The following is a 26,213-nucleotide window of genomic DNA, read 5'->3' on the forward strand; positions in this document are numbered from 1 at the left end:
TGATGAGTTGATGGTTGCAGCACAGCAACATGGCACAAGTATACATATGTAACAAACCTGCACGTTATGCACATGTACCCTAGAACTCAAAGTATAATAATAATAAAAAAAAAGAAAAAGAAATTTTGTTCCTTTAGAGGTATCATATTTCCTGGTCTTTTTGTGTTATGTATTTTCATTGACATCTGAGCATCTGGTATAACAGTTGCCTCTTCCAATATTTTTAATTTGCTTTTGTAGGGGAGCACTTTTTCCTGAAGATGTATCTGTGGGGTTTGTTGGGTAGGGCACTTTGGCTTTCATTCTGGGTGTGTCCATTAGCATAGTCCTTGCATGATTTCCTCACCTGTAAACAGCATCAGCAGTGTCTGTCATTTTCTTAATGCTTAGGTTGTGATTTTTAGTGGAAGCTATGTTGAAGTTTTGTTGGGAACAGAGACATTCAGATGGGCCAGTCCTGGGGCCTCAGTGGCTGTGGCAAGCTGAGTCTGCTTGTCCTTGGGCCCTAGGGTAGTATACTCTGGCACTGGTATTAGCAGGTACAGGTGTGGTGATTCTTGGGCCTCCAGGCAACTTCCTCAGATGCTGGCCACGTCCTGGATGGGTGGGTGAGTCCTTGGGCCCCTGAGGAGTCAATGTGACCTGAGTGATGAAGCAGCCACGGCAGGACAACCCTCTGTCTCCCACACAGTTCATCCTGCTGTTGGCAGTGGCTGTGATGGGCTGGGTGGACCTGTCCTCAGGCACCCAAGAGTAGTGCCAAATGTGGTGGATGGGGCGGGGTAATCTACAGGCACTAACAGTGTGCTCAGGCATTGGGATGGATGAAGCTGAGCCAGGAAGGCCTGTCCTCTCGCCCTCAATGGTGTGTGCAGGCACTGGCTGCAGTAGGCTGGAGCATGGTGATTGCCAGGCTTTTACAGAATACTTGGTGGGAATAGCAGTGGCTGTGCTGCAGCTCTGCTGGTGGGGAGGGTGAGATTATTTTCAGTGGCAGCATCCTGAACAGGTGGCTGGGTAATAGGCATCTCAGTTGCAGGTGGGAGTTGTAAGTATGGTAGCCTTTTTTCAAGGTGCTATTAAATGTGAGGCAGCTCTGATATTAGAGGCAGAAGGATTACAGCCAATGGCTTGTGCTTCAGCCCTGGTGGTACCAATCAGCATCACAGTCCAGATTCATGTGGGTGATGGCAATTAGGCTTCAGGGATTTGGAGATGCAGGAGGTGTTGGAGAGGCAGGGCAGGAAGCAATCTGATAGGGACTGGCCTCTCAAAGTGGCATCTTGCTGTAACTGTTTAGGACTTGGTGTGTGAGGGGGACCTGGTGTGAGCTTCCTCTCTGGAGCAATGCTGTCAATTCATCTTCAAGCAGCTTCCTTTGTTAGTTTCAGGGTCTAAGTGAGTTGAGGCACTTTCCATTAGCTAAGATTGTAGGAATCCATGGTAGAAATGTGTACTACTGGGTGTCACTAGCTTATTCTTTCCTTGTATTGGGGAACCTCTCAAGGCTCTTAGCTCCCACTGGCCCAGTAGGCTTCTTTGCTCCCCTCTCCTTCCTTACCTTAGGTGTTTTGTTACTTCTTTGTTGAATTCCAGCCTTCTCTATTAGGTGATCTATTCAAAATGTGATTATCTACTTGCTGTTTTGTTTCTTCTTTGTGGAGGAGGTGAATACCAGATGCCTCTAGCAGGCCATCTTGAAGCCCCTGCTCTATGTGGCTACTTTTAAATATCTAGATTTTCTTAAACTCTCATTCCGGCATCCTCCAAAACCCTTAGCTGCTCTATTATATTCCTCAATTAGTAATCTCTTTCCCCAAGCGTCCATGGGTCTTCAGTTTCTCTGAGGTTTTCATGAGCCTTGTTCACTGCTTCTCACCAATTCCACTAGCCTAAGATCTGAGATGTGCCACTATTGGTTGTCTGAACTCCAAATTAGGAGATAAAGAGACAAATTCCTCAGGCAGACCCCAGACAGATTAAAATGTTGCAAATTCAGTCCACCTCACACTGTCTTACTCACAGAAGAGACTGGGGATCAGGCCACCACACTTCCCCAAAAATGTGCCCTGCCATATCAGGAAGGAGTACAACAAGCCAAATAAAAAAACTGTGAAATCTCCTACTATTTTGAATGTGACATTTTCTTGATTGTATACTCAATTGGTTGTGAATATGGTTTCAAGAGCTACTATAAAGTTATTTCAACTAGTCACTAGTTGTTTATTTAATGTTTACTGGGGGGACAAGGATCTAGAGCTACCTAGGCCTTCATCTTGCTTACTTCTTTCTGCTGTTTTTTTTTTTTTTTTTTTTTTTTTAAATTTCAGAATAAATGTATCAATCCATATAGTGTTAATGCTACAAAGAGACATTGTGTTTGATTTATTTAAAAAATCTATATTTTGGTTCAACATGTAGTCATACACAAAGAAAAGATATAGAGTTGTGATTCATGGTAACCATCCTATTCCAGCCCAGCAAATATGGGTAGCCTGGCAAAAGCAATAAATCTTTTGTTGTTGTTTGTTGAACTGATCTCTGAATGTGCATGTAATGAACTGCTTCATTTCAACTATATAAATGTATTTAGAATTTAAAGCTAATGCTTACAATTTATTTTCTGAAATTAGTAAAGAGCTTTTATATTTCCCAAATTTCTACTTTTTTATATGAGTAGAATTAATGTAATATTTTACAATATGCTAGAGCACATAATTTTAGGGGTTCTAGATTTGTGATTGTTTATTCCTTAGTGCCTTTGGATAAGAAGATAAACATTCCACATATTAACTTACATTATTTTATTTTTAAACTTCCATTATTTTTAACAGACAATATCTCAAGAATCAGTAGGATTAATTTGTTTTGTAATGTTCCATCTGAGTACCTTTTATAATTACACTGAAACATCTTAGAATTCTAGCTTCCCTGATTTTAATTTCTTGTGGTTTGTAAAATTTTACTACTATGTATAAAAACAAATTTCAAATAGCATTTTGGCTTTCAATTAGGTGAACTTTCCAGGCTAATAGTTTTCTAAGCACCAGATTTCTATCACATAATAGAAAAATTCATATGCGTAAAAATATGTTACTTGTTCATCCAAAAGTTGTAGCATTGAAACTTTAATTTGTAAAGGCATTCTAATTTCTGAAAACTTTTCTGAAGAATTCGTAGAGAGAAAAGAGGAAAATATTTTTATATACAAGAAGACATCTTTTTTCTTTGCTCCAGAACACATTGTTCTCAACCGTAAATAATTTACTCCCCTCCTCCACAGCTCCTTACCCCATGCATTAGTCTCATCTATATTGCCACTCTTGGCTTTTTGTTAAATTTTGGCAAATTACAGCTAGTGAATAATAAACACCCAAGTGAATTCAATTAGTCAGTCAGTAAATATTTATTGAGTGCTATCGTATGCCCAGCAATGTTCTCTGTGCTGTACACCTCATAATTGGAAAAAAAATTAGGAAACTCTGCCTATTAAAGCAGAGTGATTGATAGGTTTCTATGCTCAGCTAATACTAAAACAACTGATGGAAAGCTAAAACACTGATTTATGAGTCTCTTACTGCTGAATTCTTCTGAGAGGCCTGATTATTGCTTGATTGCTTCATTTAATCATATTCCATTTAACAAAATGCTAAGTAATCAAATACTCAATTTTCCTGGCTCACATAAAATGCAGTATATATCAGACAGTAGCTTTACTAACTTCATAAGTTGGTCTCAGATTTTTAAAATAAGAAGTACAGCATATATGTTGAACTGTCTTTACAACATATTTTTGAAATCAAATGAATGTTTTTAACATATAATCGCTGTGTGACTATATAAAATAATTAGAATAAATTTTTAAAACTTGGTAATTTGCTCTTGGCAATCTAATTATCTAGCAGAAACATTAAAGCAGATTCATATATGGGGTCTAAATTGTGTAAAATAAAACAGCAAAAATTCCTTTGAAAATACCTAAATCATCTATGAAACTTAACTATCTGCATGCCTTCTTATGAATGTACAACCATGTACAGTAATGAAGACATATCATATATAATTGATACCTTGATATGTAGAGTCTATTTAAAGTAAAAGTATGATTTTACATGAGACTGGCAAATGTGTTATAGTTGAATTCATGAACCTTAAGTATACATATGATGTGACTCCAGTATACATCTAAATAAGTGCATTATTTTCGTTGTGTATCCACTCTTAGCCATGAGATGCAGATTTCCAACAGTAAGTACACTTTCTTTCATTTACTTTTAAAGTTGCAGTTCTCCATTAGCTCCAGAAGACCAGGCACTCTGGGAAGCAGTTGGCCATAAAAGGACAATTTTTATTATCTCCAGACTATTTCATTCTCTTCCATCTTATACACAAGGCCTTTCTTTAGTAGTATGCTTTATATTTCTCTTCTTAATTCCTACCTCTCTACCTTGGTTCCAAGCCTGAATTACTTCACTTCCAAGCTATCATAATAGTTTCTGTGCTTCTTTAATTTACTGTATGCACATAGATACCTAAGATTTGTATTGCATAAAAATACAGTGTGATCATATCATACATCTGTTTGAATGCCTTCAATGGCTACCTATTTTCTACAGAATTTGATATAAATGCACTTTGCCATTCATGATCTCCACACAGTGACCTTAACTCCCCTTTCTAGTTCTGGTTGAACTGACCATTCCCCAAATACATCCTATCTTTTTATTCCACTGTGCTCATGCCATTCTATTTTTTCCCCTAAAATGCTGATCTTTTTTTATTTCTATTAGAATTCTACCCATCTTTTAAGGTTAAGCTAAGACATCAATTCACAAGTAGATGTAATTTTGTCATATTTAGAGCTCCTGTTGCACTTCATTTATTGTACCTCCCTTGTGACATTTAAGTTTTCTTTGTAGTACAGACATTCATGTACCTGTCTTACCTCTTACTCTCAAGCAATAGTTCTTGCCGCCCAGGAAATTATCTTTTACTGATCTTTTATTTCCTGTAGCACTCTAAAACAGCACCACATATAGAAGAAATACCTGATTGGAAAGTTATATATACTTATTTCACTAATGTTCAATTTTGTCAAAAGTTTTTGAAGTTCTTTCACAATTGCTTTAGGAGCTGGTGGAAGTTTTTTACATGCTTCAGTAGTGACAAATAATTATCACTTGAGGGAACATTTGATTTTAAAAAATAGAATTTATTCTAAGCCACGTTTAGTGACTAATATGAATGTTCAATTGGGGCTGTTATATTTTCAGTTAAAATAAAAGGAGTGTAATGAGACAAAATCTCTGGATGCGGCATGAACTGACAATTCCAAAATGAAAGTTTCCAAAATGCTTTGAATAATGTCAACATCATTGTAATGAGTTTATAACACTCCAGATTTTCTACTTGGAAATGTACAACACTCTTTTGGATGTGTATGTTCTAATATATTTGTTAAATCAGTCTCATCTCCTTGAAGATTTATTTCATATTTTCCAAACCAGTCTGTATAAAGTGAGTTTGGAATTGAAATATCATTTAAATGAGATGTATATTACCCTTCTAATTTGAGTATTGCATTTCATAGCTTTTGGTGAGTGAGAAATAGATCATCAATATTTCACTAAATAAAGCTTCCCAAATTTGGACAAAGATATTTATTCAAAAAAGCCTACAAATTCAGTTACTTTGACCAGCTGTTCCCGAGTTCTACCAGAAATGTAATGAACTGAACAATGGATTTGAAGTAAACATTAGAGATTAGTTAAATATAACATTTGAGTATCATGTAACTGCTGACACGGAATTATAAAACAAAAAAAGTGAAACTTCTTCCAAAATCATATGGAATTTATAATATTTGCATACTATGTGCTTATAGGAGTTTTGTATTTTCTTCCTTACACACAATTGACTTAAACAGAAAACCACATTTTACATTTCTCAAATGTATAGTCAGTGTTTATATAAATTCTATTACAATGTTTATTGTATCCTCTTTATTATTTCACATGTAATTTTTTAGGTTTAAAGTTTTGTTTTGTTTGTAATTCATTTGGTTTATCATATATTTTCTAGAAATTCTGTATGGTCAATTTTGAATTATTTTACAATGGAAAATAATATGTGAACAGAGAATCCAAAACACTTGGTATCTATATTTTTTCTAGATTATATGGTATTATTTAAGCAGATTTATTTCCCTTACTGAGGCTAACAATGAATTTTCAAACCCTAGTACACATTGGTGGGATAAAAAGAAAAAATATATTTTGAATAATTTTTAAGAATAAATTTTTTATCACCTTCAGTTCATCATTAAAAATTAATTATTCACACCTTCTCATTAACCCCTAGCATTCCAGTTAATTGCCATTTTACTGTAATAGTATTTTATCTTGAGTAAAATATTTTTATTTTTCCTTAAAAGTATTATTTGGAGCTTATATCATGTTTAACTTATTCCTTGCATTTTGGTATACTTGTAACTCAAAGTAAAATGGCAGGTCTGGTGGCCAGGAGCAGTAACAGCTTACCTGAAGTTTGAATAACTGAGAATATTAATTTACTATTTACATTGATATCACTCTTTGTCAATAGGCATAATACTATTTAGGTCATTACTGCTTATAATTTATGAAAAACATTAAATATTTTATCAAATGCCTTGTTCTCACTTCCATGACCTACTGAGGCTGAATTGCCTTGTCAGTCTCTCAGGAGGCATCTGTTTCGAAGGGAAGGAAAGAGCAAGTGAGAGGTACACCCCAATTCTTGTGTGTCCTGTGATAAAGCATAGTTAAGTCCAGGCTAACCTGAACCACAGCTAACAGACTACCTTTGTCTTTGTAAATGCTCCCTAAAATCCCACTAGAGTAGCATCTGTCTACCTGTGTAGCAATGCTGAGGTAATAAGGTGTTACTGGCCATTTGTCTTAGTGGTTTCTACTTAAAAAGGGACTACCATACTGTTGAATAGGATTTGTAAGAACATTATTTCAATTTTGGGTGTGAGTACTAAAGTACTTAGGTAGACAAGAATGTATTGAACTTGAATATATCCATAACTACCACAATACCCTGCCCCATTAGTAAAGGTCAACATATTTCACCATTTCTGGGAAATTATCAGAAAGTATTTGCTCGAGTATAAAATACTTGCATAATATGCAGGAAATACCTCCTCAAGATTGCAACATTGTTAAACTTCACTACCAAAACTAGACACTGGAACATAATTCAAAAAGAAAAAATTTTATCAAACACATTTTTATCTAGAAAGATTTGTTGTATAGATAGTAATGATGAAAGGTTTGCTTTTTCTCCCTTTTACAGTAGTACATTATTTATGCAAAGAGAATATTTCATTAAACAAATGGGCTTATTAAAATATACAATTCACCATTTTGCAAAAAAGAGTGTAGAGCACAGTGAATAGACTTCTATTGAGGCCATTATTGGAGAAACATTGTTTCAGTCATTTATACTGTAGGTCTAAGATTTGTATTAAGAAAACACATGTAGCAATAAATCCATTAGTCAGTGCTGAGTTTACAAAGTAAATACAGGTAATGTGTTTAAGTAGTTTATAGTGCACGTCATTCATTATGAAGTCATCTCTTGCTTTGTGGTAAAGCCCTATTTAAGATGTGACTACAGTAGTCCTCCCTTATCTATGGTTTTGTTTTTCATGGTTTCAGTAACTTGCAAAAGTACAATAAGATATTTCGAGAAAGGACACATTCACGTAACTTTTATTACAGTATTTTGTCAATACTTTTATTTTATTATTATTGTTCATTTCTTATATAATTTATAATTCAACTTTTTCATAAGCATGTATACATAAGAATAAATATAGTATATATAGAGTTCGATACTCTCTGCAGTTTCAGACATCCACTGGGTGTCTCAGAGCATACCATCTGTGGATACAGGGGGACTACTGTATTCTAAACTTCTTGTAACTTCTTCGCTTCTAAAAGCATTGAATTTTTATTATAACAATTGTATTATCTATAGATTTTAAAATTTGCAACAGAGTCCCAACAATCGTAGGCTCCCCAACGATGCCTTAGAACCTTTTTTTTTTTGAATTCCCAGAAGTCTGCACCACTTCTCAATTTTTTTCACCAAGAAGGACCCTTTAAATCTGTTGAGTTCAATAAGGAAACAACATTTTACACATGGGGAATATGTTCTGAATGCAGATTTATCTTGAAATAGTGTGTGAAATCTTTGGTATTGATCAACATTCCAAGTACTGTCAATAAATAGCTTACTGAGATTCCATTTGTTGTTTTCACAGATTTCAGGAAACCTTACTGTGCCTTGGATTACAGGGTGTTCTAGAAAAAGAGCAGTAAGTAATCTTTCATTTAAAGCAGCAAATGGGTTTCCCCTTGTGCTGTTAGTAAGAATGCCATTGAGAAAATTGCCATCATATTTGTAAAGCTGGCAAAACTGAACCTTGATAGCACTACATTGTCTCAAAGGACATATTTCAAGATAGTAATATTTACATATACTGCAAATGTAATCTGAATTATAATGTAATAATCAGCACACCATATAATCCATGGGCAGTTTTCTCAGTTTTAAAAGTGACTCCAAAATAATTAATAAAATATGATTTTTCTACATCTAATCAACCCAATTAATTTGATCAGACAATTGAATCATAATTAATATAAAATATCTCAATCAGTAATGCATAATTTACTTTACTGTTTCCTTTTAGTGCAAGTCAGTATTTAGAAATGATGAGTAATTAATGTTTACCAATCTTATTTTGTGCTCTAGCTTTCTGATACAACTGCTGTAAATTTTTAAATCTTATTATAACAGAACTTCAGTAAAATTGTGCTTTCTCGAAGAATCTCATTCATTTTTTGTATGTAAGACCAATAAATCTGCATTTTGGCAAATATCCCAGGAGATTTTGATGTGACTGGTCCCTAGATAGGAAACCATTAAAAGGCTTTAATCATAAAAGATACATGAATAGACTTTTAGAAAGACAAATGATCCAAAGCAATCCCAAGCAAAAAGAATAAAACAGGAGATATCACATTGCCTGACTTCAAACTATACTATGAGGCTACAGTAATGAACACAGCATGGTACTGATACTAAAACAGACACATAGACCAGTAGAACAGAATAAAGCACCTGGAAATAAAGCTGCACACCTTACAACCATCTGATCTTTGACAAAATCAACAGAAATAATAAATAGGGAAATGACTCCTCGTTCAATAAGTGGTGCTGGAATAACTAGCTAGCCATGTGCAGAAGAATGATACTGGACCCCTATCTCTCATATGAAAATTAACTCCAGATGGATTAAATATTTAAACGTAAGACTGAAAACTATAAAAATCCTAGAAGAAAACCTAGGGAATACCCTGCTCAACATGGGCTTTGGCAAATAATTTATGGCTAACTCACCAAAAACAATCACAACAAAACCAAAAAAGATAAATGGGACCTAATTAAATTCGAGCTTCTGCACAACAAAAAAAAATCACCAACAGAGTAAAAAGACAGCCTACAGAATGGGAGAGAATATTTGTAAAATATGCATCTGATAAAGGTCTAACAGCCAGAATCTACATGGAACTTAAACAAATCAAGAAGCTAAAAAACAATCTAACTAAAAATGGGCAAAAGACTAAACTAAAAATGAACAGGCACTTTTCAAAAGAAGATATACAAGAGGCCAACAAACATGAAAAAAACATTGAATGTCACCAGTCATCAGAGAAATGCAAACCAAAACCACAATGAGATACCATCTCTCACCAGTCAGAATAGCAATAATTAAAAAGGCAAAACAAAAAACAAAACAAAACAAAAAGAAACAAAACTGATTCTCCTCAGTCATTGGAGAAAATCAAATACACTGTTGCTGGGAATGCAAACTAGTTTAGCCACTGTGGAAAGCAACTTGGAGATTTCTCAAAGAACTTAAAATATAACTACCATTTGACCCAGCAATGCCTCTACTGGGTATATACCCAAAGGAAAATAATTCACTCTATCATAAAGGCACATGCAGCCATATATTCATTACAGTGCCATTCACAATAACAAGGTCATAAAATCAACCTAAGTGCCCATCAGCATTGAAGTATATATAGTACATATACACCATGGAATACTGTGCAGTCATAAAAATGAATAAAATCATGTCTTTTGTAGCAACATACATGCAGCTGGAGGCTATTTTCCTAAATGACCTAATGCCAGAACAGAAAACCAGATACTGCATGGTCTCACATTTAAGTGGGAACTAAACATTGAATACACATGATCATAAAGATAAGAACAATAGACACTGGGACTTACTAGATGTGGGAGGGAGAGAGGGGGTGTGGGCTTAAGAACCACCTGTTTGGTACCGGGCTTATGATCTGGATGTGGGATCACTGGGACCTGAAGCCTCACCATTATTCAGTTTACCCATGCACACATACACTTTATAATAAGAGTTGAAATTAGAAAAATAAGAAACAAAAAGCAGGATAACTCAAGTTATTTTATAATGGATAGGATAAATAAAAATGAAGCTAGGACTTCAGTATTGGCCAAGTTTGTCTATATTCCTTTATCCATTTTCTTCCCCAAAAAGTAGAACTATAAACCATGAAAACAATGTAAGAGGCTACCAAAGGAGAATTCTGAAAGGATGAAAAAATAAAGTGCCCCTTTAGGGACTCCAGAAGTTACAGGACCTATAGGGTGTTTTGGTCCCCTCATTTAACACTAAAAGGCCATCCAAACCAGGAACCTCATGTCCCCCACCTTAGCAACACAAGAAAGCTTTGGTAAGCTCATTCCCCATCCCCATCTGCCACCAGTTGGAGCAGGCATGTCAGGAACAACATGAAGTGAGTCTGGCAACTTTGACAAAGAAGATTAACTGGAAGTTTTGTTGACAATAAGCAGCCAGGAGAATTACACTCCTTTCCCGCTAGACCAGGATATTCTCTCCCTAATCAGGAGACACCAGGCAATAATAACAAGGAAGATATTGACACAAAGAGTAGCTTAGTCTCTTGACTCCTGTAAGCAAGATAATTACTTCTTCTACCTAGACATACAAGTGGCTTATTGTCAACAGGAAGAGGGACCAAGCCACAATGAGCAACTAGTCCAGAAAGTGTGCTATGTATTCCTGAAGAATGGAGTTTCCATTTTCCACTGAAGGACATTAGTCTGTTGGGCAACACCAACGGGGGTAGGTATCTCCTCACAAGTTCCTGGTCTAGATGAGCTCTTTCTCTCCTCTTAGGTGGCACCAGTAGGGATTACTGGAAGCTCCTGTGGAACTAGATAAATCAAGCAGATGAAAATAACACCACAAAAGTTATGAAAGTTGAACTATTATTGGAACCATAGCCGATAAAAGTAGGCCAGGACTTGCATGATAACATAACTGGGTGACTGCCTGCAAAATTTTTTTTAAAAGCCAAGCATGATTGTGTGTGCTTGTAGTCCCAGCTACTTGGGAGGCTGAGATGGGAGGATTGCTTGATCCCAGTAGTTCAAGTCCAGACTGGGCAACATAGCAAGGTCCTGTCTCTTAAAAGAAAAAAGTCTCCTATGGTAGTGACAAAAGTAAACAGGAAACAATTGAAGATTGCTCATTGAATTAAATTGTTACTTTTATTACTACATAATGTTTGCCTTTGTCTCTTCTTACAGCTTTTTACTGAAGTCTGTTTTACCCAATATAGATATAGGTACTCATACTTGCTACTGGTTTCTATTTGCATGGAATATCATTTTCCTTCCTTTAACTTTCATTCTATGCATGTCTCTACAGGTGAGGTGAATTTATGTAGACAGCATATAGTTGGATAAATATATATGCATCCAGTACTGGAGGACCCACATAGAGCAATTATTACTAGATCTAAAAGGATAGATACACTGTAATACAATAAATGTTGAGAACTACAATATCTCACACTCAGCATTGGACAGATCTTCTAGAAAGATAAATAGCAACAGCAACAACAAAAACAACAACAAAAACTCACAGTGCATTTAAACTGTACCATAGACAAAAAAACAAACAAACAAACAAAACAGAAAAAAAATTTACAAAACATTTTCATCCAACAGCTGCAGAATACACATTAATCAGCACATGGTGCATTCGCCAGGACTGACTATAGGTTAGGACACAAGACAAGTCTCAACACGTTTTTAAAAGTTAAAGTCATATCAAATATCTTATCTGACCACAGTGGACTAACACTAGGCATCAATAATAGAGAAACATTTGAAGCTATACAGATACATAGAAAATAAACAACATGCTCTTGAATGACTAATGGGTGAAGGGAGAAAATAAGAATACAATTTTAAAATTTCTTGAAACAAATGAAAATAGAAACACAACATACCAAAACCTATGGGTAACAGCAAAAGCAGTATTAAAGCCAAGGTAATAGCAATAAATGTCTACATCAAAAACTAGAAAAAATTCAAATAATCACGTTAAAATGCATTTTTCTTAAGTAAGTAGAAAATCAAGAACAAGCCAAATCCAAAATTAGTAGAAGGAAAGAAATAATAAAGATCAGAGAACTAAATGAAATGGAAAGTGAAAAATAAATAAAATATCAATGAAACAAAAAGTTTTATGAAAAAATAAACAAAATTGACAAATCCTTAACTAGACTAAGAAAGAAATAGTGAAGACCCAAGGAAATAAAATCAGAAATGCAAAAGGGGATGTCATACTGGATACCACAGAAATAAAAAGGATCATTAAAACTACTATGAACAGCAACGTGCCTAAAAATTAGAAAACCTGAAAGAAATGAATAAATTCCTGGACACATATGACTTACTAACATTGAACAAAGAAGATATAGAAAACCTGAAGGGACAAATAAAAATAACAAGATTCAGTTAATAATAAAAAGTTTTCCAACAAATAAAATTCCAGAATTGAATGGCTGCATCACTGAATTCTACAACACCTTTAAAGAAGAATTATTACCAGTTATTCTCAAACTATACCAAAACATCAAAGTGGAGAGAACTCTTCCTATCACATTCTATGTGGCCTGCGTAACCCTGATATCAAAAGCGTATAATGATACAACCGAAAAAGAAAACAACAGGCCAATATCACTAAAGAACATAGATGCAAAAATCCTCAATAAAAAACTAGCAAAATTAATCCAATAATATATCAAAAAATATGCCATGATCAAATGAGATTTATTCCAGGAAAGCAAGAATGGTTTAACATACACAATCAGGAAACATGATACATCACATGAATAGAATGAAGAAGAAAACATTATCTCAACAGACGAAGAAAAAGCATTTGATAAAATTCAACATCCATTACCTATTTGAATTCTTGATAAATTAAATATAGAAGAAAATGCTTCAACACAATTAAGGCCATTTATGAAAAATCCACAGCCTAAATAATACTGAATGGAAAAAAGGTGAAAGCCTTTTTTCTAAGAATTGGAACAAAACAAGGATTCCCACTTTTATCAATTCTATTCAGCGCAGTACTAAAAGTCTTGGCCACAGTGACTAGGTAAAATTAAAAACAAAAGGGCATCCAAATTAGAAAGGACAAATTAAAATTATCTGTTTTTAATAGACAATGTGATCTCATACATAGAAAAACTTAAAGACTGAAACACAAAACTCTCAAAACTGATAAGCAAATTCAGTAAAGTTGCAGGATACAACATCAACATACATATTCAGTAGCATTTTTATACATAACAAACAGGATGAGAAGGAAGAAGACAATGCTATTTACAATAACTGAAAGAAATAAAATACCTTGAAATAAATTTAATCAATGAGTTGAAAGAACTTCATTTAAAAAAACAAAACACTGATAGAAGGAACTGAAGTGTACAAAAATAAATAGAAGCACATTCCAAGCTCATGGACTGGAAGAATTAATATTATTAAAATGACTATACTGCCCAGAGCAATCTACGGATTCAATAAAATATTTATCAAAGTACCAATGAAATGTTTTATGGAAATAGAGAAAATAATCCTAAAATTTAAATGGAACCAAGGAAGAGCCAGAATAGCCAAAGCAATACTGAGTAAAAAGAACAATGCAGGAGGCATCACACTGCCAAACTTCAAAATATGCTACAAAGCTGTAGTCACCACAACAGCATGATTCTGATATAAAAACGAACATATAGAACCTTAAAACAGAGGAGAGAACATGCAAATTAATTCACGTACTTACAGTCAGATGGTTTTTGACAAAGGTACCAAGAACACTCATTGGGAAAAGAAAGCCTTCTATAAATGGTAATGGAAAAACTGGATATCCACCTGCAGAAGAATGAAATTAGACCTCCTCTTACACAAAAAAATAAAAATCAACTAAAAATGGATCAAATACCTAAATGAGAGACCTCAAACAACAAAGTTACTAGAAAGAAACATAGGTAATGTGTTTCTGGGCATTTTCTCAACAAATAGAACAAACAGCAGGTGTAGGAAAACATTTTATCAATAACACCTCAAAGGCACAGGCAACAAAAGACAAAATAAACAAATCGGATTATATCAAACTAAAACGTTTCTGCATAGCAAGGAAAACAACAGAGTTAAAGGACAACCTAAAGAATGGGAAAAATATTTGCAAACTTCTCACCCAACAGCAGATTAATATCCAGAATATTTTTAAAAGCTGCAACATCTCAACAGAAAAAAATAATCAAAATTTTAAAGGAACAAATTATCTGAAAAGACATTTCTCAAAGAGGACAAAAAAATGGCCAACAGTTATGCTGACATTATGCTGATTGGGCAAAAGCTGGAAGCATTCCCCTTGAAAGCCAGAGCAACACAAGAATACCTCCCACCACTCCTATTCAACATAGTGCTAGAAGTCCTGGCCAGAGCAATCAGGAAACAGAAAGAAATAAAAGGCATCCAAGTAGGAAGAGAGAAAGTCAAACTACCTCTGTTTGCAGATGATGTGGTTCTATACCTAAAGAACCCCATAGTCTCTGCCCAAAAGCTACTTTATCTGATAAGTAATGTAAGCAGAATACAGGATACAAAAGCAGTGTATAAAATTCAATAACATTTCTACACAAAAACACCATCCAAGCTGAGAGCCAAATCAGGAACACAATCCCATTCACATTAGCCACAAAATATAAAATACCTAAGAATACAGCTAACAAGAGGGATGAAATATCTCTACAATGAGCATTACAAATCACAGCTGTAGGAAATCAAATACGACACAAATAAATGGAAAAACATTCCATGTTCATGGATAGGAAGAATCAATATTGTTAAAATGGCCATCTGCCCAAAGCAATCCACAGATTCAATGCTATTCTGATCAAACCTATGACATTCTTCACAAAATTAGAAAAATCTGTTTAAAAATTTGTATGGAATCAAAAATGATCCCAAGTAGCCAAAGCAATCCTAAGCAAAAATAACTAAGCCAGAGGCATCACATTACTCGACTTCAAACTATACTAGAAGACTATAGTAAGCAAACTAGCATGGTACTGGTACAAAAACAGACACATAGACCAATGGAACAGAATAGAGAGCCCAGAAATAAGACTGCATACCTACAACCATCTGATCTTCGACAAAGTTGGCAAAAACAAGCCATGAGAAACAGATTCCACATTCAATAGAAGATGCTGGAATAACTGGCAAGTCACATGTAGAAGATTGAAACTGGAACCCTTCCTTATACAATATTAAAAAAATCAACTCAAGATGGATTAAACACTTACATATAAAACCTAGAACTATAAAAACCTTGAAAGATAACACGGGAAATATCATTCTGTACGTAGGACTGAGCAAAGACTTCATGATGAAAATGCCAAAAGCAAGAATAATAAAACCAAAAATTAACAAGTGGGATCAAATTAAACTAAAGAGCTTCGGCACAGCAAAAGGAATTTTCAATAGAGTAAACAGACAACTTACAGAATGGAAGAAAATATTTGCAAACTATGTATCCAACAGAGATCTAAATGTCAAGAAACTATAAGGAACTTAAACAAGTTTATAAGCAAAAAACAACCCTATTAAAAAGTGGGCAAAGGATATGAACAGTAACTTTCGCAAAGAATATATACAAATAGCTAACGTGCATATGAAAATGCTCATAATCATTAGAGAAATGCAAATCAAAATCACAACAAGATATCTCACACCAGTCAGAATAGCCATTATTTAAAAATCAAAACAAAACAGATGCTGGAGAGGTTGTGTAGAAATGGGAACACTTATACACTGCTAGTGGGAGTGTCTATTAGTGCAGCCATTGTGGAAAGCAGTTTGGCGATTTCTAAACGAACTTAAAACAGAATTATCATTTGACTCAGCAATCTCATTATTTAGTATATAACCAAAGGAATGTGCATCATTCTACTGTAAGGACACATGCATGTGTATGTTCATCACAGCACTATTCACAATAGCAAAGACATGAAATCAACCATAAGTGCCCCTCAATGGTTGACTAAATTTTTAAAATGTGGTACATATACACCATCAAATACTACGTGATCATAAAAAAGAGGCAATATGGATGGAGGTGGAGGCCATTATCTTAAGTGAACTAACGTAGGAACAGAAAACAATACCACACAGCCTCCTTATAAGTGAAAACTAAACATGAAGTATATATGGACAAAAAGAAGGGATAACAGACAATAGTACCAACTTGAGGGTGGATGGTGGGAGGAGGGTGAGGATAAACAATCTACCTATCATGTACTATGCTTATTGCCTGAGTGACAAAATAATGTGTACTCTAAACCCCTATGATATGTAACTTTCCTAAATAGCAAATGTGCACAGGTATTCTTAACCAAAAATAAAGGTTTAAACGTAAAGTTAAATTTAGAAAAAGAAAAGAGAAAACGAGAAGAAAGACAGAAAGAGGGAGAAAGAAATTGTCAACAAGTGTATGAAAAATGTTCAACGTTACTAAGTATGAGGAAAATACTAATCAAAACCACAATGTATTAACACCTTACTTTATTAGGATGGCAATTATCAAAGAGATAAAAAAAAAAATCACCAGTGCTGGTGAGGATGCAGAGAAAAGAGCTCTCTTATAAACTGTTGGTGGGAATTTAAACTAGTACAACCACTATGGAGAACAGCATGGAGGTTTCTCAAAGAAATATAAGTAAAACTACTATATGATCCAGCGATTCCACTACTGGGTATTTATCCAAGAGAAAAGAAATTATTTCATAGAAGAGACATCTCTACCAATATGTTTATTGCAGCACTAATTCACAATAGCCAACATGTGGAATCAACTTAAGTGTACAACAACAGATGAATGGTTAAAGCAAAATGTGGTATATATATACAATTGAATACTATTAAACCATAAGAAAGAATTAAATTTTGTCATTCATGTCAACATTGATGGAACTATAAGACATTATTTTAAGTAAAATATGTCAGGAACAGAAAGTTAAACACCACATATTCTCACTCATATCTGAAAGCTAAAAAAAGTGATCTCATATAGGCCAAAGTAGTGCAGAAGATATTAGAGGCAGGAAATAGTAAAACGAAAGGGATCATATGAAGAGATTTGTTAAAGGAGACAAAATTACAGGTAAATAGGACTAAGCTCTAGTGTTCTATACTACTGTACGATGACTATTGTTAAATTAGTTATTAGTATCAAATAGCTAAAAGAAGGATACTGAATGTTCACAAAACAAATAAGGATGGATATGATGATAACACTGATCTGATCACTATACATGAAATGTATCAAGACATAGATATGTACCCCACAAATATGTGCAATTATTATTTTTCCATTTAAATATATAGCTAGTTTTTTTTAATTGTCCTTTTCATTGCAAAAAAACATGGACCTTTCTCAACTTTGTAGAATGTATGTATAAAAACCACGTACTTAACATTATACTTAATGGTGAAAGAGTGAATACCTCCCCACTAATGTCAAGTAAAAGTCATGGATGTCCCCTTTTACAATTTATATTCAACATTTTACTGGAGGTTCTAGACAATGCAAGAAAAATTTAAGGTATCCAATCTAGAAGAGAAGAAATGAATGTGTCTTTATTTCCAGAAGACATGATAATTTATGTATAAAATCCCATGCTATTTAACTTAAAAAGCTACTAAGGCTAATAAGTGAGATTAACAAAATTACAGGATACACGTTCAATACACAAAATCCAATTGTGAGTTTATAAACTACCAACGTATAATCAGAAATTGAAATTTTAAAAACACATTTGAAAATAACATAAAATATGAAATACTGAGGGATAAATCGGACAAAAACTATGCAAAACCTCTGCCCTGAAAACTATAAAATATTTGTGAAAAAAATTAGAAGGATTTTAATGGAGAGATATGCCTTTTCTTTCCATGGGACAAAATTTCTAATATACTATCATTTTCCCCACAATTATTTATAGATTTAGAACAATTTTAATCAAAATTTCAGGTCACTTTTTTGTAGAAAATTACAAACTGATTTTTAAAACTTATATGGTAACTAAAATGACTTGGAAATAGCCAAAACAACTTTGAAAAAACATATAATTGACAGGATAACACTGCATGTTTTAAAAACTTATTACAATGCTATAGGAATAAAAACAGTGTATTATTGGAGTTAGATGAATAAATCAATGAAACAGGATACGGAGTTAGACAACTTATGTTTTTAAAAGTTGTGAATTCAATTCAGTGGAAACAGGGTAGTCTTTTCAACAAATGGTTTTATAATGATTGAATATCCACATGCAAAAAATGAATTTTGGTCCATAGCACACACCATATATAAAAATTAACTAGGACCGGGGCGCGGTGGCTCACTCCTGTAATCCCAGCACTTTGGGAAGCCGAGGCGGGCGGATCACGAGGTCAGGAGATGGAGACCATCCTGGCTAACACGGTGAAACCCCTTATCTACTAAAAAAATATATATATACAAAAAATTAGCCAGGCGTGGTGGCGGGCACCTGTAGTCCCAGCTACTTGGGAGGCTGAGGCGGGAGAATGGCGTGAACCCCAGAGGCGGAACTTGCAGTGAGCAGAGATGGCGCCACTGCACTCCAGCCTGGGCGACAGAGTGAGACTCCGTCTCAAAAAAAAAAAAAAAAAAAAAAAAAAGTCAACTCAAAATGGATCATAGACATAGTCATAGGAACTACAGTTATTTTACAGACCTAAAATAAAACATAGAGAAAAAATTGTGACTTTTGGCTAGGCAAAGATTACTTAGATTTCACATTAAAAGCATGATTCATAAAATAGCAAATTGATAAATTAGAATGTATCACAATAAAAAACTCCTGCTTCTCTGAAGACACTGTTTCCTTGGAATAGAGTGGAACTTCCTTACCTGTTAAAATACGTCTATGGAAAGCCTATTGTCAGTTAACTACTGACACATGTTGCGTCATGTATGAACCTCAAAGATACCATGTGATTTCTATCATGTGACAGAAACCAGATACAAGACATCACATATTGTATGATGCTATTTATGTAAAATGTCCTGAAAGACACATACAAATTCATAGAGGCAGAAAGTAGACAAGAGGTTTCTGGGGCTAGGGATGGGAAAGTGAAGTAAATGGAAATGAACATGAGAGATATTATTGGAGAAATTAAAATGTTCTAATACTGATACGTGATGTTAGTACAACTCAATAAAATTATTAAAAATAATTTAATTGTACCCTTGAAATGGGAAAATTGTGTTATATGTCAAATGTACTGCAATGAAGTTATTTTATAGAAAGACAGGGTTATGAAAATGAAAAGACAAGCCCAGATAGAGAGAACATATAACAGAAGGTCTATCTGATAAAAGGATCTGTTTCTAGAATATACAAAGAATACTCAAAAACTCGATAAGGGAACAAACCAGATAAAAAATGGCCTGAAAACTGAAAGGCACTTCACCAAAGGAGATATAGAGATGGCAAATAAGCAGGTGAAAGGGTGCTTAATACCATTAATCATAAGGGAAATGTAAATTTAAACCACATTGAGGCAACTACACACACAGTAGAATGACTAAAATTAAAGACTGATCATACCAAATGTTGATGAGGATGTGGAAGAATTGGAACTCTGAGACTGCCAGAAATGTTAAAACACTCTTTAAAACAGTTTGACAATTTCTAAAAGAGTTAAACATGCACTCATCCTATCATCCAGCTATTTTACTGATATGTATTTACCCAAGATAATTTATAGCACATATCCATACCAAGCCTTGCACATAAATGTTTATATCAACTTTATTTATAATAACCAAAACCTGGAAACAAACCAACTGTTTATTAACAGGTAAATGAACAAATCATGCATTCCTATATACGAAAAAACTACACAACAATTTAAAAAATGAACTGTTGATAGGCCCAACAACATGAATGAATCTCAACATAATCATGACACGTGAAGGAAACCAGATTAAAAAGAGAGCACGTACTTGTTTGCCTTCATCTATATAGAACTATTGAAAATGCAAACTAGTAACCATAATCATTCATTGACTGATGAGACAGAAGAAAAGGAAGGGGAAAGTTGATTAACAGAAGGCATTAGAAAATGTTGGGGCGTGATGTTTATGTTCATTATCTTGATTTAGTGATAGTCTCTTTAGTGCATACACATATCAAAACATCTAATTGTACAGATTAAATATATGCAATTTATTGTATGTTAATTAAACCTAAATAAAAGTCTTAAAAACTATTCCTAAATTCGATTATTGGAGAACCCAGGTATTTGAATCTACTTCTTCATCTGTAAATCTTATGAAATGTAATATAGATCAAGTTTGTGTGATGAATAATTAGTCTTCAAATTAACAAGTACTGTAGGTGCAAAATACATATTGTATTTCAAATAATTACTATGATAAAAAAATATGTAAAATATTCCATTAATATTTTTTATAAATTCTGGTAAGGACACTTAACATAAAAGCTACCATCTTAAAAATTATAAGGGGCAAAATACAGTATTGTTAATTATAGGCATGATGTTGCACAGCAGATTTCCAGAACATACTCACCTTTTCTCAGCTTCTATTTTTAATATTTTTATTTTTAAAATAAAATTGTATATATTTAAGGTGTATAATGTGATGATTTGATATAGATATACTCAATGAAATGATTACTACACTCAAGCAATTAGCATATTTATCTCTTCACATAGTTACCATTTGTTATTTTGGGGAGAGCACCTAAAATCTACTCTCTGAAATCACCTGAAAATATACAGCACAGTTTGATTAACTATTGTCGCTATGCTATACATTAGATCTCTATATTGATTTATCCTACATAACTGCAACTTTATGCCTTTTGACCATCTTCCCATTTCCCCCATATTCCCCACCCCTAATAACCATTGCTCTACTTTCTGTTCTACTGTCTACTTTTATGTGTTTGACTTGGTGAGATTCCAAATATAAGTAAAATCATGCAGTATTTTTCTTTCTGTGTCAGCCCTTATTTTACTTAGCATAATGTCCTCCAGGTTTACTTTTGTTGTCACAAATTGCAGTGTTTCTTTCTTTTTAAAGGCGGAAAAGTATTTCATTATATATACCTTAATTTCTTTATTCATTCATCAGTTGACAGGCAATTATGTTATTTTCATATCTTGGTTGTAGTTAATGACATGAGAGTGCAGATATCTCTTTGAGGTACTTATTTCATTTCCTTTAAGTATATAACTAGGAACGGAATTGCCAAATTATATGTTAGTTCTATTTTTAATTTTCTGAGGAGTCTTCATACTGTTGTTCATAATAGCTGTACCAATATACATTCTCACTCACAGTGTATGAGAGTTTCCTTTTCTCCACATACACACCACTTGTGATCCCTTGACAGTTTTAAAAGTCTGTTTTTCTGAAAATTTTTTAATTTTTAATTTTTGTGGTATATAGTGTGTATGTGTGTGTGTGTATATATATGTGTGTATAATATATATATATATATATACACACACACACACATATATATATATATACTTTAAGTTCTAGGGTACCTGTGCATAACGTGCAGGTTTGTTACATATGTATACGTGTTTATTGGGTGCATGAGATGTTTTGATATAGGCATGTAATGTTTAATAATCACATCATAGAGAATGGGGTATAACTCTCAATCATTTGTTCTTTGAGTTACAAACAATATAATTATACTCCTTAAGTTATTTCAAAATGAATTACCATTAATTTATTATTGACTACAGTCACCCTGTGGTGCTATCAAATAGTAGGTCTCATTCATTCTTTTTATTTATTTTTTCACACATTAACCATCCTTACTCGTCCATCCCTTGCACCTCTCCACTACCCTTCCCAGCCTCTGGCAACCATTCTTCTACTCTCTATGTTCATGCATTCAATAGTTTTGATTTGTAGATACCATAAATAAGTGAAAACGTGTGATGTTTGCCTTTCTGTGCCTGGCTTATTTCACTTAATGCTCTTCAATTCCATTCATGTTGTTGCAAACCCCTGAATCTCATTTTTTTTTCACTACTGAATAGTATTTCATTGTGTATATTTACCACATTTGCAGGATTCATTCATTTTCTGATGGACAGGTGCTTCCAAATCTTAGCTATTGCAAAGAGCGCTGCAACATAGGAGTGCAGTTATCTCTTTGATATACTGATTGCCTTCTTTTTGGATACATACACAGCAGTGGGACTGCTGGATCATGTGGTAGCTCAATTTTCAGTTTCTTGTGGAACTTCCAAACTGTTTTCCATAGTGGTTGTACTAATTTACATTTCTACCAACATTGTACAAGGGCTCCCTTTTCTCCACATCCTCATCAGCATTTGTTATTGACTGTCATTTGGGTATAACCCATTTTAACTGTGGTAAGATGATGTCTCATTGTAATTTCGATTTGCATTTCTCTGATGGTTAGTAATGTTGAGCACATTTTCATATGCCTCTGTCATTTTTATGTCTTCTTTTGAGAAACATCGACCCAAATCTTTTGCCATTTTTTTGTTCAGATTATTAGATTTTTTTTCTATAAAATTGTTTGGCTCTTTATATATTCTGGTTATTGATATCTTGCCAGATGGGTAGTTTGCAGATATTTTCTCCCATTCTGTGACTGGTCTCTTCACTTTGTTGATTGTTTCTTTTGCTATGCAGAAGCATTTTAACTTGATGTGATTCCACTTGTCCATTTTTGCTTTGGTTTCCTGTCCTTGTGTGGTATTGCTCCAGAAATTTTTGCCCAGACAAATTTCCTGAAGATTTTTCCCAATTTTTTTTGGTAGTACTAGTTTCATAATTTCCAGTCTTAAATTTAAGTATTCAATCCTTGATTTGATTTTTATCTATGGCGAGAGATAGAGGTCTGGTTTCATTCTTCTGCATATGCATATCCAGTTATCCTAGCATCATGTATTCAAAATATTGTCTTTTTGCCAGTGTATGTTCTTGGAAGCTTTGTCAAAAATGAGTTCCCTGTAGGTGTGTGGATTTGGATCTGAGTTCTCTATTCTATTTCATTGGTTTATATGTCTGTTCTTATGCCAGTACCATGCTCTTTTAGTCACTATCACACTGTAGTATAATTTGAAGTCAGGTAATGTGATTCCTCCATTTTTAATCTTTTTGCTTAGGATAAATTTGACTGTTCTGGGTCTTTTGTGGTTCCCTGTAAACTTTAGAACTTTTTAAAAATTTCTGTGAAAAATGTCATTGGTATTTCAAATGGAATTGCACTGAATCTTTAGATTGCTTTAGGGAGTATGTACATATCAAAAATATTGATTCTATCCATGAACATGGAGTATTTTTTTCATGTTTTGGTGTCCTTTTCATTGTCTTCCATCAGTGTGTTATAGTTGTTATTATAAAGATCTTTCAGTTCTTTGGTTAATTCTTAGGTATTTAAGTTTATTTGTGGCCATTATAAATTGGATCACTTTTATTTTTCTTTTCAGATTGTTTACTGTTGGCATTTAGAAATGCTACCAATTTTTGTATGTTGATGTTGGATCCTGTAACTTTACTGAATTTCTTTATTCCTTCTAATATTTTCTTGTGGAGTCTTTATATAGTTCCAAATATAAGATCATATCATCTGCACACAAGCATAATTTGACTTCTTCCAATTCAGTTCAGATGCCCTTTATATCTTTCTGTTGTCTGATTGTTCTAGCCAGGACTTCCAGGACTATGTTGAATAACAATGGTGACACTAGATATCCTTGTCATATAGAAGATGTTAGAGGAAATCTTTCAGTTTTTCCCCATTCTATATGATACTATCTGTGGGTCTGTTGTATATGGCTTTTATTATGTTGAGATATGTTCCTGTGTTCCTTCTATCACTAGTTTTTTAAACAGTTTTATCCTGAAGCGATGTTGAATTATATCAAATGCTTTCAGCAAGTCAACTGAAACGATTGTAAGGTTTTATACTTTATTCTGTTGATATAATATTTCACTGTGCTTGATTTTGTATGTTGAAACACCCTTGCACCTTAGGGATAAATCTCACTCTGTTATGATGAATGACCTCTCTACTATATTATTGAATTTAGTTTGCTAGCATTTTGCCGAAATTATTTTACATCAATATTCACCAGATATATTGGCCTGTAGTTTTTTCTCTCTCTCTCTCTTTTTTTTTTTTTTTTAAATGTTTCTGCCTAGTTTTGGTTATCAGGGTAATACTACTCCCATAGAATGAGTTTGGAAGTATTCCCTCTTTCTATATTTCTTGGAATAGTTTAAGTAGGATTGGTATTAGTTCTTCTTTAAGTGTTAGAATTCAGCGTTGAAGCCATTGGGTCCAGAGCTTTTTGTTGTTGTTGTTTGTTTTTTGTTTTTTAATGGGAGGCTTTTTATTATGGCTTTGATCTTATTACTTGTTATTGGTCTGTTCAGGTTTTTAATATCTCCCTGGTTTAATGTTGGTAGATTTTATGTTTCTAGGAATTTGATCATTTCTTCCAGATTTTCCAATTACTTTGGCATATAGTTGCTCATAGTAGCAACTGATGATCCTTTAACTTTCTGCAGTATCAGTTGTAATGTCTTATTTTTCATTTCTGATTTTATTTATTTGTATTTTCTTTTTTTTATTTCTTAGCTTGGCTAAAGGTTTGTAAATTTTATTTAACTTTTCAAAAAACCAACTTTTATTTCATTGGTCTTTGGTATTGCTTTTTAAATTTCAAAATCGTTTATTTCTACTCTGATCTTTACTATTTATTTTCATCTACTAATTTTGGGTTTGGTTTGCTCTTCCTTTTCAACTTAATTTTTTCATTTTAATTTAATTACTTTCTATTCAGATCATTATTTCTTATACTAATTTTGCATTTGATCTCTTCTGCTTTTCTAGTTCTTGGATGCATTTTTAGGTTGTTTGAAGATTTTCTCTTTTCTCGATATAGGCACTTATAAAGTTCCCTCTTAATACTGCTTTTCCTGTATCCCATAGGTTTGGGCATGTTGTGGTTCCTTTCTCATTTGTTGCAAGGAATTTTTCACTTTTCTTCTTAATTTCTTCATTGACCAACATGTCATTCAGGAGCATATTGTTTAATTTCCATGTATTTGTATAGTTTCCAAAATTTCTTTTATTATTTATTTCATTGTCAAATAAGATGCTTGTTAGTTTTTCATTTTTGAATGTTTTAAGACTTGTTTTGTGACTGTTCATATGGTCTGTTCTTGAGAACGATCCATGTGCTGAGAAAAAGAGTGTGTATTCTGCAGCCGCTGGATGAAATATTCATCCATTTGGTCTACACTGAAGATTATGTCTGATTTTTTTTGTTGGTTCCCTGCCTCAGAGATCTTTCTAATGCTGACAGCTGTTTGTTAAAGTCTCCAACTATTACTGTATTGGAACCCATCTCTCTCTTTAGCTGTAATATTTGCTTTATATATGTGGGTGCTCCAGTGTTGGGTTCATATGTATTTTAATTTCTTATATCCTCTTGTTGAATTATCATTATATATTGACCTTCTTTGTCTCTTTTTATAGTTTTTGTCTTGATATCTATTGTGTCTAATATAAGTATAGTGACTCTTGCTCTTTTTTGATTTCCATTGGCATGGAATATCTTGTTCTATCCCTTTATTTTCAGCCTATATGCCTTTATAGATGAAAGAT

At 33.6% G+C, this 26,213-nt stretch overlaps 1 protein-coding gene across 5 annotated transcripts in view; it reads left to right on the plus strand.

Annotated features, from left to right (window-relative positions):
* HDX (highly divergent homeobox) overlaps positions 1–26,213 on the plus strand; it is a 188,687-nt gene that overhangs the window by 64,433 nt on the left and 98,041 nt on the right. For all 5 annotated transcript variants that reach the window (XM_031660578.1, XM_031660577.1, XM_031660579.1 and 2 more), the window contains one exon: positions 8,312–8,365. In XM_031660578.1, coding sequence (XP_031516438.1) covers positions 8,312–8,365 — 54 coding nt within the window. The remainder of the gene's footprint in view (positions 1–8,311; positions 8,366–26,213) is intronic.

Source organism: Papio anubis, chromosome X (genome assembly GCF_008728515.1).
Source record: "Papio anubis isolate 15944 chromosome X, Panubis1.0, whole genome shotgun sequence".
In the NCBI taxonomy this organism is placed as follows: Eukaryota; Metazoa; Chordata; class Mammalia; order Primates; family Cercopithecidae; genus Papio; species Papio anubis.